This window comes from Hyperoodon ampullatus, assembly GCF_949752795.1.
Source record: "Hyperoodon ampullatus genome assembly, chromosome: 7".
Lineage (NCBI taxonomy): Eukaryota > Metazoa > Chordata > Mammalia > Artiodactyla > Ziphiidae > Hyperoodon > Hyperoodon ampullatus.
Window position 1 is genome coordinate 62,795,934 of NC_136920.1, and position 18,619 is coordinate 62,814,552.

Consider the following 18,619-nt stretch of genomic DNA (forward strand, 5'->3'; position numbering starts at 1 on the left):
AGACAGAGAGAGAGAGAGAGAGAGAGAGAGAGAGAGAGAGAGAGAGAGAGAGATGGATAAATGGGACTTCCCCTGGAAGAGTACAGAGGCCCGTGAGAGTGAGAAACATGTAATCAATTGTAGTAATAATAGCCACCTCACATTTACTGCAGATGCAGGTTTTCTCATTTAATCTTTTTAACAGCCCTAGGCTTTAGATTTTTTTTTTTTTTTTTTTTTTTTTTACTGTACACGGGCCTCTCACTGTTGTGACCTCTCCCGTTGCGGAGCACAGGCTCCGGACGCGCAGGCTCAGCGGCCATGGCTCACGGGCCCAGCCGCTCCGCGGCATGTGGGATCTTCCCGGACCGGGGCACGAACCCACGTCCCCTGCATCGGCAGGCGGACTCTCAACCACTACGCCACAAGGGAAGCCCTAGGCTTTAGATATTAATTCTAGTTTCCAAATGAGGACACTGAGAGCAGAGAACTGAGAAACTGAGAAATTATGTAGCTCATCTAAGGTTGCATTAATAATAGGGAGGCACTAAGACTTGAACTCAGCTTCATTCTGTTGTACTGTATGTCCAGGTTTCAGGGCTTTTAAATAACAAGTCCTCTTTATGTTTTATACACCCAGCCTCAATTCCCACTCTTCCAAGTACATACTTTCAACTGTTTATTTCAAAGTATACCTCTATATTTTTTCAATGATCTATTTTATTTAGTTTTAGTTTTAGATTTCTATTTAATTTTATTGTGGAAGTTGAAGATTTAGCTCATAAATGCACTGCACAAACACACACACTCTCTCCTCCTCCATCTTCTCAAAATAGTAATATCATAAATTTGTAGAGATAGTTATTCATATCTATATCATTATTGCATAAACTTAGTTTATAGCTGAACCGTGTAGTGTGATTACATTCTTTGTTCCCCCAGGAGTTGGTCATTTGTATCTCTAGCCTCTCTTCCCCCTGATCTCCATACTCATATCTAATTGGCTACCTGACATCCCCATTGGATTGTACATATAACGTATGCAGAACTGAGTTCTTGGTCTCTCCCATAGCCCAGTGCCTTCTCCCTCACCATTTAGAAATGAGGGTTAATGGCAGTTCCACCTTTTCGTTAACTCAGGCCAAATATACTGGAATCATCCTTGACTACTCTCTTTCTATCATTTAATCTATTCGAAAATCCTGTTGTTTCATCTTTAAAATTTGATGACCTCTCACCACTGCTTTCTCTGGACCAAGCCACATCACCTCTCACAAGATTCATTGCAGTAATCTCCTAACTGATGGCCCTGCTGCTACCCTTGTCCCCTCAGACTATTCTCAACACAGGAGCCTGAGTGATCCAGTTAGTCACGTTGTGCTGCTTTACTGCTTCAGTCCTTTTAATGACTTCCATTCCCACTCAGAGCATAAGCCAGAATTCTTTTGGTAACCTGAATGATCTGGTCCCGCACAACCTCTATGACCTGACCATTGTTACTCTCTGCATTTCTCACTAACTCCCTTCCCTTCCGCAGACATAGCAGGTACATTCCCACCTCAGGGCATCTGCACTTGCTCCTTGGTCTGCGTGGAATCTCCTCCAGTTAGCTGCATACTGGCTTTCTCACCTTGTTTCTCCAGGTCCTCACTCAAAAAGGCACTCTCTTGTGAAGCCTTCCCCACTTAACATTTTATTTAACTCCTCAACACTATTTAATCCCTCTTCTCGACTTTTTTCTTCTCTGTATTTTATTATACATGTGTTATTATATGTGTATTTGTGTGTATGTGTATATGTGTATATATACGTGTGTGTGTATATAATTTATTTTGCTCATTATCAAGCTTCACACATAAGAAATATGACTCACAATGGCAAATGACTTTTGCCTGTGGTTTTCTGATGGATTCCCAGCACCCCGAAGAGTACCTGGCAAATAATTGCATTCCATCAATGTTTGTTGAATGAAGAACCTACAAATGAATTATCTTGGTTTTACTTGCTGTGTGTGGGTGTGTATGTTCATGTGCCTATCAGTAACTTGTCCCAAACTCTGTCAGATGTTTAAGTCTCTTAATAAATACATCAGATTTTATTTCCTTCTGTAGAGAACAGCCTTTAAGGGCATAGAGCAGGGAGTGGGTGGAGAGGCAAATGAAGAGAATCGGTACATAAGACAAATGTCCATACATGCATGAGTCAGTTTCTGAGCTCTCTATACAACTCCATGGGGTTTTTTGCCCTGCACAAATACTACACTAGTCCAGTAGCATTCTAGTTAAGTTTTCCTATCCAGTAGAGTACGATCTCCCAATTTGTTCTTCTTCAAGAGAATCTTGACTGCTCTAGGCACTTTGCATGTCCAAATTAAATTTAAAATCAGTTTGTCAAATTGTAATCTGATTGGAATTACATTTAGCCTGTAGATCAGTTTGGAGAATATCTGTATAATATTGAGTTCTTCCAATCTGTGAACATGGTATATCTCTTCATTTATTTAGACCTTCCTTAACTTTACTCAATAATGCTTTATCTTTTTTCTATAAAGAAATAGTGGACATTTTGGGGTAAATTTAATCCAAGGTTTTGATGTTTTCTGATGCTATTTTTTTCCTTCTTTTTTCTTTTTTTTTTTGCAGTACGCGGGCCTCTCACTGTTGTGGCCTCTCCCGTTGTGGAGCACAGGCTCCGGACGCGCAGGCTCAGCGGCCATGGCTCACGGGCCTAGCCGCTCCGCGGCATGTGGGATCTTCCCAGACCGGGGCACGAACCCATGTTCCCTGCATCGGCAGGCAGACTCTCAACCGCTGCGCCACCAGGGAAGCCCTGATACTATTTTAAGTGAGGGTTTTTTCCTGTTGTTTTTTAACCTGTTTTTTCTGGTATATAAAAATGAAATCTATTTTTTTTACTTATCTTGTATCCATCAATCTACAAATCATCAAGAAACATGCTTATTAATTCTAATAATTTATCTGTAGGTTTTTAAATTTTCTTTTCTTTTTTTTCTTTCTTTTTCTTTCTTTCTTTTTTTTTTTTTTTTTTTTTTTTTGCCACGCCACACGGCTTGTGAGATCTTAGTTCCCCGGCCAGGGATCGAACCCAGGCCATTGACAGTGAAAGTGCAGAGTCCTAACCACTGGACCCCCAGGGAATTCCCCAGGTTTTTAAAAATTTCTTTACACAGAGCATCATCTAACAATAAATGACAGAATGAATTCTTCATGTCAAAACTTTATACCTTTTATTTCTTTTTCATACCTTACTTCCCTAGCTAGGACCTCAAGTACAGTGTAGAATAGAAGTAGTAATGTGTCTTATTTCTTATGTTAACTGGGAAGCTTTTCACATTTCACCAGTGCGTACACCAATGCTGCAGCCTTGTTTTTAGAGGCCCTCCATCAGGTAAGCAAATTCCTCTTCCATATCTGGTTTGTTAAATACTCTTATCATAAATAGATGCTTGATTTTTATCATATTTTTCTATATAATATTGTATCATATTTTTTAGATAATTATATGACTTTTCCTCTTCATTATGTTACTATGGGCAATTATATTTTTAAAACTTCATATGTTAAATTAACCTTATGAACTTGAGATAAAACATATGTGAGTAATATATTATCATTTTCATGTTTTTCTACATTGTTTTCTAATATTTTGTTCAGTTTTTTAAAAATCTCACTTCATGAGTGAAATTGGTCTGTAATTTTGCCTTTCTTGTAATGGCTACCTCCAATTTTGGTACCCAAAATATGATATCTTCAAAAAATAAATTGGGGTGTATTCCCTCTTTTTCTCTTCTCTAAAAGTGTTTGCATAATATTGGCTGTATTTGTTCCATAAAACTTTAATAGAATTCACCAGTGAACCCAACTGAGCCAGAAATATTCTTTATGGTGAGGTGTTTAATTACAGATTCAATTTTTTTAATGAGCCATAGAAATTTGGAGTATTTAATTCTTCTTATATAGATTTTATGTTTTGTTTTTTGAAAAACGTGTACATTGTATCTAATTTTTAACATCTGTGGGCATAAAGTTGCTTATAAAATCTTTTTATTCTCTTTTTAATGTTTTTAGTAAAGATCCATAGTTGTGTTGCATTTCAACAATGACATGGTTATTTTTGCCTTTTCTCTCTTGCCCCCTCTTTTTTATCTGTTTTAACAAAGGTTAGCAGTTTTTATTTAGCCTTTCCAAAGCTAACTTTTGGCTTCGTTGATTTTCTTTAATATATTTGTTTTCTATTTCATTAATTTCTGCTCTTAAATTTATTATTTCCTTCCTTCTACTTACTTTGGGTTTAATTTGTTGTTCTTTTTCCAAGTTCTTTAGATAGGTGCTTTGATCACTGTTAATCAGCCTTATTTTGTTCCATGTTATGTGTTTAAAACTAAAAGGTTTTTCCCTTAATCTGATTTTTAAGGATTTGTTTGGGTCCTGTGTGTTTCTCTTTTACTCTCATACTGCTACCACACTCACAGCACTTCTGAAACCAAACATGTTGGGGTTATTCCTATACCAAGCAATTCTGCGAGACCAGCTGGGTGTCCTGCAATTCTGACACTATCTACCTTATTAAGGACTCAGTCCCATGACACTGCCCCTGGCTTCAGATACCAGTCACAAGTAGCAGGTCCCCAGGTTACCCACAATTTCTGTCCAACTTGGCTACAGATCAGAGGTTCCCATGACCTCCTCCTTGGATTCGATTATTTGCCAGAACAGCTCACAGAACTCAGGGAAACATTTACTTGCTTTACCAGTCTATTAAAAGATGTGATAAAGGGTACAGGTGAACAGAGATACGTAGGGTGAGGTCTGGGAGGGTACTGAGCACAGGAGCTTCTGTCTCCATGGAGTTGCGGGTATGTCACCTTCCTGGTATACGGATGTGTTCACCAACCTGGAAGCTCTTTGGAGCCAATACTTTTGATATTTTATGGGGGCTTTCTCATGTAGGCATGGTCAATTATTAACTTCATTTCCAGCCCTCTCCCATCTCTGGAGAATGGGGGCTGGTGCTGAAAATTTCAAGCTTCTAATCATGGCTTGGTCTTTTTGGTGACCAGTTCCCATCCAGAAGCCATCAAGGAGCACCCTGTCAGTTGCCTCACTGGAACAAAAGATACTCCTAGTACTCTTATCACTTAGGAATTTACAAGGGTGTCAGGAACCCTGTGTCAGGAAAAAGGAAGAAAACCAAATATATATATTTCTTATTATAAATCACAATATCACAGCATTCCACATATTTTGAAACGTATAATCTTTATTATCATCCAGTTCAATATATTTCTAATTTTCATTGTGATTTTTATTTGGAACGATGGTTTATTTGGAAGTGTATTTCTTAGTTTCCAAACATATAGAAACCCTCTAGTTACCTTTTTTTTTTTTTTTTGCGGTACGCAGGCCCCTCACTGTTGTGGCCTCTCCCGTTGTGGAGCACAGGCTCCGGACGCGCAGGCTCAGTGGCCATGGCTCACAGGCCCAGCCACTCTGCGGCATGTGGGCTCTTCCCAGACCGGGGCACGAACCCGTGTCCCCTGCATTGGCAGGCGGACTCTCAACCACTGCGCCACCAAGGAAGCCCTAGTTGTCTTTTTATTACAGAGTTCTAGCTTAATTGTATTATGGTCAGCTCTCATCCTATCTAACATCTCTGCCATGCCCTGCAGTTAACTAACCTCCTTCCGGATGTCTTCTATGACATCAACTGTTGACCTCTGTGTGAGAATGTGTGATGGTTAGGTAGACAAGTACCTTTTCCCCTTTTCAGTATAGGAAAATGTGTGTGAAAAGGCAAGCTGAAATAAGGGCATGGTGTATGTATAGGAAAGGATTGACTCAGCAAGCTTGGGGTGTCTAAACCCTACCCTGCACATTCCAAAGAAAGGACTAGTCCTTGACTGAAAGATAACTTCTAAGCCCTTAGAATATCCTGACTGATAGGAGTTCTTTGTATACAGACCTTGGACCACACACCAAATATTTTTTGCTAATGGTGTGATTTATGATGGACACTTGTTTTTGTTCACCTAGGGCTCTGGGCTATGCTGAGCCCCCTCTGATGAAGGGAGTAAAGACTGACCAGCTAAGGTTAGTCATGTGGGTACTCCGTACCACGCACAGTAAGAACCTTGGGCATCAAGGTTTAGGTGAGCTTCCCTGGTTGGTGATACTTTGTGTATGTTGTCACACATCACTGCTGGGAGAACTAAGTGCTATCTGTGTGACTCCACTGGAAAAGGGCAATTGGAAACTCATGCCTGGTTTCTCCTGGACTCCACCCTATGTAATTTCTTTTCTTTGCTGATTTAAATCTGTGTCCTTTTATTGTAATAAACCGTAACTATGAGTAGAACAGCTTTTTTGGGTCCTGTGCGTCCTTCTCATGAATCATCAGACCTGAGGGTGGTCTTGAGGACCCCCCAGTACAGTGGTACTTAGAAAATATTGAGGAGACTGGGGTATCAAAAGTCTGTTGATAATGATTCTCTTTGCCTAACTTTTGTAACCTACTATAAAACCAAAGTTCAATAATTTTGGCGATGTTAATATCATGCAAGTAGTACTAAAGAATAATTCTTCAGAATGTCCAGTTATATATATCAGATGAAAATATGAGATTGCCTCCACTGCCTCATGAGGCTCCTCACAAAATGATGAGCTGTAAAAGACTTTTGCTTTGACCCTTCATAAATAAAGACAATTAGGGACGTCCTAGAAAACCAACATCATGAAAGAGAAGGTCCAAAGTAAACAAACAGATCAACTGATCACTGGAGAAAAAGAGATTAAAGCAAGAGAAAAAAAATTCCAATTAACATCAATCACTGAGGACCAAGCAAAATCAGTGAAAACAAGATATCAGTACCTTTTGGGGAAATTTCAGAAGGTACAAGTACAAAGTAAAAGTACAAAGAGACAATCTTAAAACCTCCTTGAGGGAAAAAAATCTACAAAAGAAGCATCAAACACCCTAGCTGGAACATGAAGTACTAGAATATATTGTGACAAAATAAAAGGTTTTAAGGTAAAATAATTTTAACCTAAATTCTGTGCCCAGCTAACTTTCTTTTAAGAATTAGAGCACAGGGACTTCCCTGGTGGCAAGAATCTGCCTGCCAATGCAGGGGACATGGATTCGAGCCCTGGTCCAGGAAGATCCCACATGCCACGGAGCAACTAAGCCCGTGCACCACAACTACTGAGCCTGCACTCTAGGGCCCGTGAGCCACAACTACTGAGCTCACATGCCACAACTACTGAAGCCCACATGCCTAGAGCCCGTGCTCTGCAACAAGAGAAGCCACCGCAATGAGAAGCCCACGCACCGCAACGAAGAGTAGCCCCTGCTCGCCACAACTAGAGGAAGCCTGCGCGCAGCAACAAAGACCGAACGCAGCGAAAAATAAATAAATAAATTTATTTTAAAAAAAAGAAGAATTAGAGCATAATAAAGATTACTTTAACTACCTGTGAACCCTCCCTGGAAAAACAGTACTCAAGGACATACACAAGGAAAATGAAAAATGTATCTAAGAGTGGGGGATGATATGGGTTTTATGAAACTGCAGTGAGCAGAGAAATAAATATTTTAACCATAGTTTAAATGTTTGCTAATAATTTGGCTGTGAAACAGTAGAATGGGAAGAAACCATATTTTAAAGGACAAAATCATAATAAATTCCAAGAGGAAGAAGATTTGGATACAAAATTAACAAGCTTGATTTAATAGACATATAGAAATATGTCCCCTACAAATAGAGCATAGGCATTATTTTCAGACATATTTGAGCACAAATGAATTGGATAGGATAGGATAATTTTTTCAGCAGTTAAAACCATCAAGACATATTCTGTGAATTCAGGACAGTAAAACTAGAAGACAAAAATACAGTCCTCTGTAAAATGTCTTTTCAGAATTTTTTAACCCCCATTAATTTACATGCAATAAAATTAACAAATTTTAAGTGTACAAGTTTTGTCACATGTATATAGTCATGTAACCACTACCATTCGGTTCAAAATAATCTTTAATATCCCTTATGATTTTTTTCTTTGATCTATAGGTAATTTAGAAGAGTATTGTTTAATTTTCAAATATTTGGAGATTTTCCAGATATCTATGACTGAATTCTACTTTAATTTTATTATCATTAAAGAACATACTTTGTATGATTTCATTCATTTTGGATTTAATGATAATTTTTTAATGACCCAGAATATGATTTATCTTGCTGAATGTTTAGTGTATATTCGAAAATAATGTGCATTTGCTGTTGTTTGATGGAGTATTAATAGGTATAGTAAATATCAATTAAGTCAGGTTGGTCAATAATACTGTTCAAGTCTTTTATATCCTTACTTCTTTTCTGCTTCCTTGTTCAATGAATTACTGATAGACAGTGTTGGAATCTCTTAACTCCACTTGTGGGTTTGCCTATTTCTCCTCTTAATTCCATCAGATTTGTTTAATATATTTTGAAGTTCTGTTATTAGAAACATATGCATTTAAGATTATGCCCTCTTGATGATTTTAGCCTTTGTCAATGAAATATTCCCTTCCTCCCTGGTAATATTCCTTGCTCTGAAATCTTCTTGATATTAATATATCCACTCCAGCCTTGTTTACATGGCCTAATTTTTTCCTCCTTTAAACCTATCTTTGTCGTGATATATTTTTTAGTTAATTTATTTATTTGGTTGCACCGGGTCTTAGTTGCGGCAGGCAGGCTCCTTAGTCGCAGCTCACCAGCTCCTTAGTTGGGCACGTGGGCTCCTTAGTTGCGGCCGACGGGCTCCTTAGTTGCAGCTCCTGGACTCCTTAGTTGTGGTGTGCGAACTCTTAGTTGTGGCATGCATGTGGGCTCTAGTTCCTGGACCAAGGATTGAACCTGGGCCCCCTGCACTGAGAGCGTGGAGTCTTAACCACTGCACCACCAGGGAAGTCCCCTGTCATGATATTTTAAGTGGATTTCCTGTAGACAGCATATGTAGTTGGGTCTTGCTTTATGATCCTATCAGAAAATGTATGTCCTTTCAATTGAAGTTATCAGGTATATACATTTAAAGTAATTATCAATATGGTAGTGTTTAAATCTGTCTTTTCTATTTGTTCCACCTGTACTTTCTTTCTTTTTTTCTTCTTTATTTCCTGCCTTTTCTTGAATTGAGTATTTTTATGGTTACAGTTTATCTCCAGTAATGGCTTATTACATGTACTTATTGGTTCTTTAGGTGGCTACTCTATGGTTTAAAATATACATCTTTACATTATTCTATCTAATATTTATTATTTCCTTTCTTTTGCTTATTTTGCTTTTAATTTGTTTTTATTTGCTGGTTTCTTGAAGTGGAAGCCGTGGTCAGTGAATTGACACTTTCCTCCTTGTGTAATATAAGCATTTTAGTGGTATAAATTTCCCTCTGAGTACTGCTTTAACTGTATCCACAAATTTTTGTTGTTTTTTCATTTCAGTTTAGTTCGAAATACTTTCTAATTTCTCTTTTGATTTCCCTTTTGATCCATGGGTTATTTAGAAGTTACTTAGTTCCCAAATATTTAGAGATTTCACAGATATCTTTTCCTTATTGATTTCTAATTCATTTCCATTGCAACCAGAAAATATAGTTTGAATCTTCTCATATTTAATTGAGACTTGTTTTGTGGCCCATAATATGGTCTATCTTGTTCCGTGTTCTGGGTACACTTGAAAAGAATGTGTATTCTATTGCTGTTTGGTAGGGTGTTTCTTTAATGCCCCTAATTAGGCCAAGTTAGTTGATAGTATTGTTCAAGTATTCAAATCTCTGACTACAACTTGTTTATCCTCACAATTCTATCAGTTTTTGCTTCATGTATTCTGACAGTATGCTATAAAGTACATGAATATTTAGAATTGTTACGTGCTTTTGATGAATTGACCCCTTTATCATAGTGAAATGACCCATTTTGTCCCTGGTAATATTCATTGCTCTTACCTATACTTTGTGTGATATTAATTTAACCACTGCAGATTTCTTTTTATTAGTGTTACTGTAGCATATCTTTTTTATTCTTTTACTTTTAATATACTTATATCTTTGTATTTAAATTAAATGTCTTGTAGAGAGCATAATATTGGGTCTTGCTATTTTATTGAATTAATCTTTGCTTTTATTTTGATGCTTAGATTTTTTATATTTAATGTAATTATTGGAATAGTTGAGTTTAAGTTTACCAACTTAGTATTTGTTTTCTATTTCTATCATATTTGTCTCTTCTGGTCTTATTCCCTTTTCAGTTTTTTCTGCCTTCTTTTGGATTAACTTAATTTTTTAAATTTTATTTATTTATTTTTGGCTGTGTTGGGTCTTCGCTGCTGCGTGCGGTCTTTCTCTAGTTGCGGCGAGTGGGGGCTACTCTTCGTTGCAGTGCGTGGGCTTCTCATTGTGGAGCACGGGCTCTAGGCACACGGGCTTCAGTAGTTGCAGCACGCGGGCTCAGTAGTTGTGGCTCACGGGCTCTAGAGCACAGGCTCAGTAGTTGTGGTGCACGGGCTTAGTTGCTCCGCGGCATGTGGGATCTTCCCAGACCAGGGATTGAACCCATGTCTCCTGCATTGGCAGGCGGATTCTCAACCACTGTGCCACCAGGGAAGCCCCTTAACTTAATATTTTTAAAGATGTATCTTATCTCTTTTGTTGGCTTATTAACTATAAATCCTTGTATTATTTTAGTCATTTCTTTTGGGCTTATAGTATACGTCTTTAATATACACAGCCTAACTTAAAGTGATATTATTACTACTTATAGTATATACAGTACAAGAACCTTACAACAATCCTAGTTTCATATCTTTCCAGTGAATAACCCCAATAAAATTAAAATTTCTCTTTCTCAATATTGACTTTTTCAGTCCCAGGGAAGACTCTAAATCTCCCTGCTTGGGTTACATACTCATCCCTGAACAGACAATAGTGGACAGGGGCATGAATATTTTGGTCAGTCTGAATTCCTGCAGCAGCCCTTCTAGAACTTCATGGAATTAGGAAGGACTTCACCAGAAGAACCCAAAAACAGGAATGCAAAAGTGTGCTAGTTAGACAAAAACTAGAGCTATCGTAGACCACTACAGGCAAACATACCACAGAAAGAGTTTACAGGTTGGCAGGTAGAGAATTCACACACATACACTTGCTATAAATTCCCTATATATATATCTTGCCAACAATACAGAACTTGGCTACAAAAAGCAGGAGCAAATGAAGCATTTCTTTGTATGACATTTTCCTTCCCCTTGTACCCCCCAGGGTACCTCTGCATATCTGATTTCTGTCAAGCTGGAAAAGAAGCCAAACACTCCACGACTCTTTCGTATTTGACTTTTATCAGCATTCTGGAAAAATTTTTTACTAACAGTATAAGCACCTCTGTATAAGACAGAGTTTTCAACCTTGGCACTATTGACATTTTGGACCAGATAATTCATTGTAGTGAGGGGCTTCCCTGTGCATTGTAAGATGGTTAGCAGCATCCCTGGACTCTACCTACGAGATGTCAGTAACACAACTGCCTCCCCAGTTGTGACAATTATAAATAATGCCAAATGTGCCCTAGGGGAGCAAAACTGCTCCCGGTTGAGAACCACTGAATTCAGGAATGTTTATAAACATCAAGACCTACAGATTCTTAACCCCAAATCAGCATCAGCTGATGGGGAGAAGCAGAGTTAGCATTAGGTGCCATCAACTTCTGTTCCGTATCCCAGCAAGCCCATCACTTCTCAGGGGACCACATCTGTTGTTCACCACGGCAAAAACAGCTCTCAGCACCTGGACGAGAGCAATGTTCAGCAACCACAACCACAACAAATGTTAGAAGAATAAGTGAATAAATGAATGGATGGATGGATGAAAAGGAAAATGTGCATGATTATCCACAGTGTTACTCTGGGGAAAGGAGTGACTTAGGTGGTATGTACATAAGACAAGGACATATTTTACGATTATACTTAAAAACTTTTGTATTTGAATTTTATCATTTTTTACCTTCATAATTTAGATAATTTTAAATGATTTATTTTTAAAACACTTGGAAATCAAACCAAGCATTTTCCCCTTAAGAAACCTTTCTTTAATTTGCTCAGGGTTTTTTTTTTTTTTAAGTACGAAAGTGGACTTTTGCCCTAGTTCATATTCTGAATATATGACCAAATCTGAAGCTCAATTTTTTTTCCTTTTAACTCGTGAGCAAACAGCAATATAATATAAATATTTATGAATGAAGTTTACGTTGGGGAAAAATGTACTTAGGACAAAAGTAGCTTGACACATTACATTCAGTTATGTGCCTTGGTCTTGAGGGCAGGGACTGCATCGTTACATCTTGAGCCCTACAGAGCTTGTGCAGTGTGGGCTCTCAGAAAATGTATGCCAAAAAAATGATGATGAAGCTTCTTAGGCATGGTTTTGGTTGCTCCTGTTTTACTTTGTAAAACCAAGATTATTGGGGCAGGATGAGAGGAGAGGGGGCTTGAACCAGGTGCAGTGAAAGGTCCTCTGAGAAGAACATGTGTCTGGGCCTTTCTGCTTAAAGCAGACAGGAAAGGTCCAAGGGCAAAGGAATAGGCCAGGGAGTATAGAGGGGGAAAGATAATTTATGGGGACAGCTGTCCCTCCTCTTTCTCCTCTGCCACCAGCAGGAAGCTGGGTCAGATCCTTCAATAACAGCAGACCCTCCTCCTGCAGTTGGGAAGCCGGGAGCACAAAGCAGTCCAGTACCTGCCCCGTGTGACACCTCCACCCCAGGGGGAAAGGCCCAGCTACGTGGGTCTCTTGATATTAGGGCTCCAGGAACCAGAAGAGCCTGGCATGCTTGCGAGGAGAGGTCATCTATTTACATGAAGCAGGGAGAGCTCAAGGATACAGAGCGATCCATCTGCCTTAGGGACTAAACAGACTCCCTTCGCCTCATCCTCCTGCAGAAGCGGTCAAGGAGGGAGGTTGGGCGAGGTGACCTTACAGAGCTGAATGTGTGCTTCTAAAAATAGTAGCATCCTTGGAGAATCAAGGAGGGGAGGGGAGGCTGTGGATGTTGAGGGCAAAAACCAGACTCCCCAGAGCATTGTCAGTATAAAACTGTATTAATTAGACACAGACACCCAGCTCGATAACCTCAGGTATCACAGAAATTGAAACTAAATGAACTGGCTTTTTTTTTTTTTTTTCTTTCTGGTTATACTTTCCCTGGGCTAAAAAGGAGAAAGAGAATTGTGTCTTCTGACCTATTTGAATGACTGCACACTGCCCCAGGAGATGTTTTCCCCAGCAGAGGGAAATGGGGCTTCTTAGAGACACATCGAGAGAAGGCAAGAGCTGCAGCAAAGTGGGGGCCAGGGGGGTCAGCCGTCGGGGGCCTGCGGGGTCTGGCTCCCCACCTATCTCTTCCTGCCTGGAGACTGCGCAGGGGCTGGGCAGGGGTCCAGGTGTGTCCAGGGCTGTCACGGGCTGCCACTCTCAGGCTGCTGCAGGGTCTTCGTCGAGAGCCCTGTAGGGACTAGGTGTTTGCAGGGTCCAGCGGAGCCACAGGCTGGTCTGCACAAGCTGCATGTGACCAGGTTGCTTGCGGTGCTCTGGTGGGTGGAGGGGTGTGTGTGTGTGCGTGCGCGTGCGCGTGCTGGGATGGGGAGTGTTTGCAGGAGTGGACGGAGGTATTGCAGCAAACTTGGGGTGGGGGGGTCTCTGTAGGGAGGTGTGTGGAGCTAGAGGGGAAGAATGCATATAGACGGTGACTGGAGGACTTTGCGGGCTATGTGAGGCCTGCGGGTAAAACTGTGGGGGAAGCTATGTAGGAAATGGGGGTTGGGAGTCTCCAAGGGGCTGTACGGAGACCTGTCTGAGAGAGTGCACAAGGCTATGGGTGGGCTGTGTGCAGAGCCTGTCTGGGCTGCCAGTGGGGCAGCCCAGCACTGTGGGGCACCTCTTTGTGTAGCTTTGTCCTGGGGGCTCTGTGTGGATGTGATGGGGATATGAGTGGAGCCACACGGGGTGCTCCGTAGGGGATAGTTAAGGCTTTGGGGGCTTCTGCTCTGGGGGCTGCTGTGGGCCGCGGGACCTGTGTGATGCTGTACAGGGCTGCAGGTAGCTGGGTAGAGGGGCAGAACCCTGGATGGTCTCCACAGCTCTGCCATTTAAAGGTGAGTGCGCTTCCTTAGGGAGGGTGCTCCCGAAGTGCAGGCATTTATTCTCCTTCATCTGATTGATTACATGAAGGGAAGGAGCGGTGCGGTCCCTTGCAGTTCTGCCCTGCCCCTGCTTCTGTGTGCGCCAGGCTGAAGACACTTTCTAATGCTTCAGTTTGTGCTCTCTCAACAGGACAACGTGGATCTTGGAGAGCTGATGTTTTCCCTCTGCTATCTTCCCACGGCTGGCAGGCTGACCATTACCATTATAAAAGCAAGGAATTTAAAGGCAATGGACATAACAGGAGCATCAGGTGGGACAAGCGCAAATGCACATTTCTTCCTACGTTCTTATGTAGCACCTTATGAAGCTTCCAGTAGAGTAATAAAGTGTGTGGACTTTGGAACCAATCTGCCTAAGTCTAATCCTAGTCCTAGACCTAATAGCTGTGTGACCTTGGGCAAGTCACTTAATCTCTCTGGGCTTTAGATTCCCCATCTGTAAAAATGAGGACAATAATAGTATCTGGCTGTTTCAGTTGTTACAGGATTAAGTGAGTTAATACATATGACACCTAAGAACGGTGCCTGGCACACACTAAATGCTCCTCAGTGTTAGCTCTCATTATTATCACCATTGTTCTCTCTTAGGTCTTCTCCTTCACAGAATTGTGGACTGGACCTACAGTTTGCACATGTTGATATAGCTTATCTAATTGGGTCTTTCCTCACATACAAGCAATCATCATCACCTCAGGCTTTTAGAAGATTGATATCCAATATCCTTATATAAAAGGTCCATCAGTGAACTATGCAGTTTGGTTTTTCCAGTGAATCAAACATGTAGCCTTAAATTCTAAACCCTAACAGAAAATAACCTGATATGCAGCTCCGTTTATACAAGTTCAGAAGCCACCTCTTCAGGGGCTCCCAAAATGTGGTCGCAAAACCCCCAGTTCACTGGCTTTTGGTCACTGAAATCAAAAGATGCAATATATTTTGCTTCCTGGATGCCAGTGTTTTATTCAAGCAGAAAAAACGATATGGCCTCTTCTGGCCCTCTAAGTCCCCCCAGACAGTGTATGGGTGTCAGAGCAACACATGGTTAGGCAGGTGAAGCAAGAAGGACTCCCCACTGAGCAGAATAGTGAGGTGAAACCAGGAAAGTTCCACCTGAAGCAGAGTCCAGCCTTGCCCCCTGTCACCCCATCCCAGCATGGCGCCACAAGCAAGCCTGTGTCCTTTCTCTCCCTGCTGAGCTGCTTCTCCCTTTGCAACCCGACTGCAGGCAACTCTAGGGCTTCAGGCCCCTGCACTGGAGGAAACCCACCCCCACCCCAAGTCTTCCCAGTCCTCTAGGAATTTAGATCCTCCCTTTCCTAAAGACCTAGTTTTTAGAAAAAGATTCCCCGAGGTGGCTCCAAGTCAGGTCCTGCAGCCTGTTTCCCCATGCTTTAGAAATGGCTTTGCATTTCCCTTCCTGTGACAGCCAAGCAGGTCCCGAATCCTAATCTAATTCGGTAACATGTTTTCACGCTTTTTTTAAATTCCACTCATTTTGAGGGGAGAGAATCCTGTGCTTTTTCCTGAATGAATGACTTAATTATCCCAACTCCAGTCCCTGCCCAGACATCGTGTTAATTAAAATCCTCAAACTCCAGTCCACAGGCCCGTAAAGGGGTTCTGCACACCATGGTCCTTGAAAGTCTGCCGTGACGCAACTGCTGGCCTAAATCTGCACGTATCCTCACTGTACCTCTGCTTCTCATGGTCCGTACAGATCCCTACGTGAAAGTCTCACTGATGTGTGATGGCAGACGATTGAAGAAGAGGAAAACGTCCACCAAAAGGAACACTCTGAATCCTGTTTACAACGAAGCCATAGTCTTTGACGTCCCTCCTGAGAATATTGACCAAATCTACTTGTCCATAGCAGTCATGGACTACGACCGGTGAGAGGCCTAGAGCTGTTTCTCATTGCAAGTCCACTGTGCCCAGGGTTGGGGGACGGGGGGTGCCAGCTGTGGATTCTTAGCTGGTGTCTTAGTGCAGCCACAGGAAAAGAGTCAGGTGAGCAGCACACGGAGAGCTGATTGACAAGGAGTCACCATTTTACAAGCAATGTGGTAGAGTCAGATTACCAAAGTGCCTCTAAGCTCTCCCATTTCTTTTTTTTTTTTTTTGCGGTACGCGGGCCTCTCACTGTTGTGGCCTCTCCCGTTGCGGAGCACAGGCTCCAGATGCGCAGGCTCAGCGGCCATGGCTCACGAGCCCAGCCACTCCGTGGCATGTGGGATCTTCCTGGACCGGGGCACGAACCCTCGTCCCCTGCATCGCAGGCGGACTCCCAACCACTGCGCCACCAGGGAAGTCCTCCCATTTCTTCTTTCTTTCTCCTCCTCCATTCTCCTCCCTCCTCTACTTCTTCCCCTCTCCATCCCTGTACACCCCTCAGAATCTCAGCTTAGAGAACTGTGACCCCACAGATCTTAATCTTCTCTCAGGCAACCCTACCTGGCCTTTATCAGAAAGATTCCACTCAAAACAGCAGAATGATTACTTTAGCCAGACCATCAACATTTCCAAATACATAATTTTGTTCTTTTTTTTTTCTTCTCCCAATGTGTTTAATAAAGATCTTTTCTATCCACTTAAGTCTGAAAGCAAACACAGAAATGTTCTCTTGAAAATGCTAGAATCAGTATGGATGACAGGGTACATTAAAATGTATAAGATGCTCGACTTTCTAATTAATACAGCACAGAAGAGATATTTATAGCCTGCATTGTAGCCAATTGTGTATTTAAAGGACAGATTTGAAAAACAGTCATTTTAATATGCAGAGGAAGTACCAACAGGGAATTATACATGTTAAACCAGTCATTAGACTGAAATGCAAAGTCTGTTTTTAATTGGAAACCTCCCACATGGTCTGGGCACAATTATAAAAAAAAAAAAAAATCTGACTTCTAATATCTTACAGTATTATTTGCAGCTGAAAATTTTCCCACAGACCCCTGAAATGTCAGTAAGGCAGCCTCAATGCCCTGAACACTCTTTCCAGAGATGCCTGGGTGAAGCATAATCGTCTTGCCACCCAGGGAGCACGTGGGTTGGCTCAGCTGCCCATGGGTGTGATAGCCCACGCTGGGCAGTAGACCTCATCTTGTCTCCTCTGGACGACACACAACACAAATAGTGTCGGGCCACAGGAGGGGACATTGCCCACCAGCCGTGGAAGGCTGGGCCAGTATTTTTCAAGCTATTGCCAAGTTTCCCGCATCGACAAATCTGATTATGTGAGCTCTGCTTCAATTTAATTCTCAGTAAACTCATGAATCTGGCCTGGAAAAATCCATGGCAGAATTCATGGGGCTTCTGCATGCAACTGATTTTAATGAGCATAGAATCCAGTATCCTTCACACTGCTTCCCCACCCTTGTCTCCCCCTTGCTCCATGTACACAAATAGGAGAAAAATCCCTCATCCTTGTAGGAAGGGAAAAGAAAGAGAAGAAGTCTGTGAATTTGGATCCCAGAGAGTTAAAGGATGGGCCAGGTCTTTCTGGATATATGCAAAGGACTTCTAACCAAAAACCGTTAAGGAAAAAAGAAATGGTCCAAGGCAGAGATCTACCCAGGGATGTTTCAGAAATACTAGCTAAGTATTAAAGGAGCTAAGTATTTCTGCAGTAGGGAACTCAAGTTGGGTCAAAGAAGCAAAGCTGGGCTTGCAAGGAAGGAGGGAAGAGCACAAAAAGACAACATGTTCTCTAAAGAGAGGGGTTGCAAGATGACCCAGGAGCCTCCTCCACTCTGCCCCCTTTGTGAGCTCAAGGCTACAGCTGACAGACTCAGAGCTTCTCGCTTACCCGTACTTGGTTCCCTCTTGCAGGAATGAAGCAGCCATTAGTGCAAGAAACTCCTTTCAGATGGCCCCCTTTTCATTACATGGATTTGTAGGCCTGAGGTCAACCTTGTTCCAGAACCAGAGGTGACATCCTTTGCATGCAGCAGGGAGTTCTTCCAACACAGGTTCTTGGGAACAAGCTAAGCCATGCCAGTGTTCCAAGAGCTGAGCTGTGTGAGGGCCAGATTCTGGTCTTCCTCTCTGTGCCCCGAGTGAAATATTGTAAACCGAGTCTTAGTGGCTATTAAGCTTGGCCTGTAGTTTTAAATTAGGGAATGAAAAGGACCACCCCTTCCCTAATTCCTCTGTCAGTTTAACTGAATAGTTGCTGCTCTTACATACCAAAATTTAAGGAAAAAACTATTGTGCACCATTTTCACAGTGTAGGTCACAATGAGATCATCGGCGTGTGTCAAGTAGGCAACGAAGCTGAGAGGCTGGGCAGAGACCACTGGAGTGAAATGTTGTCATATCCGCGCAAGCCCATTGCACACTGGCATTCCCTGGTGGAGGTAAGACCCTACTCCCACGTGCTCCTCTTTGCAGAAGAAT

At 41.7% G+C, this 18,619-nt stretch overlaps 1 protein-coding gene across 1 annotated transcript in view; it reads left to right on the forward strand.

Annotated features, from left to right (window-relative positions):
* The window catches only part of SYT9 (synaptotagmin 9), a gene marked incomplete at both ends in the record, with an annotated part of 156,654 nt that overhangs the window by 121,065 nt on the left and 16,970 nt on the right, over positions 1–18,619 (forward strand). The window contains 3 exons of the mRNA XM_079707810.1: positions 14,352–14,472; positions 15,939–16,110; positions 18,450–18,579. Of these exons, the coding sequence (XP_079563936.1) occupies positions 14,352–14,472; positions 15,939–16,110; positions 18,450–18,579 (423 nt within the window). The remainder of the gene's footprint in view (positions 1–14,351; positions 14,473–15,938; positions 16,111–18,449; positions 18,580–18,619) is intronic.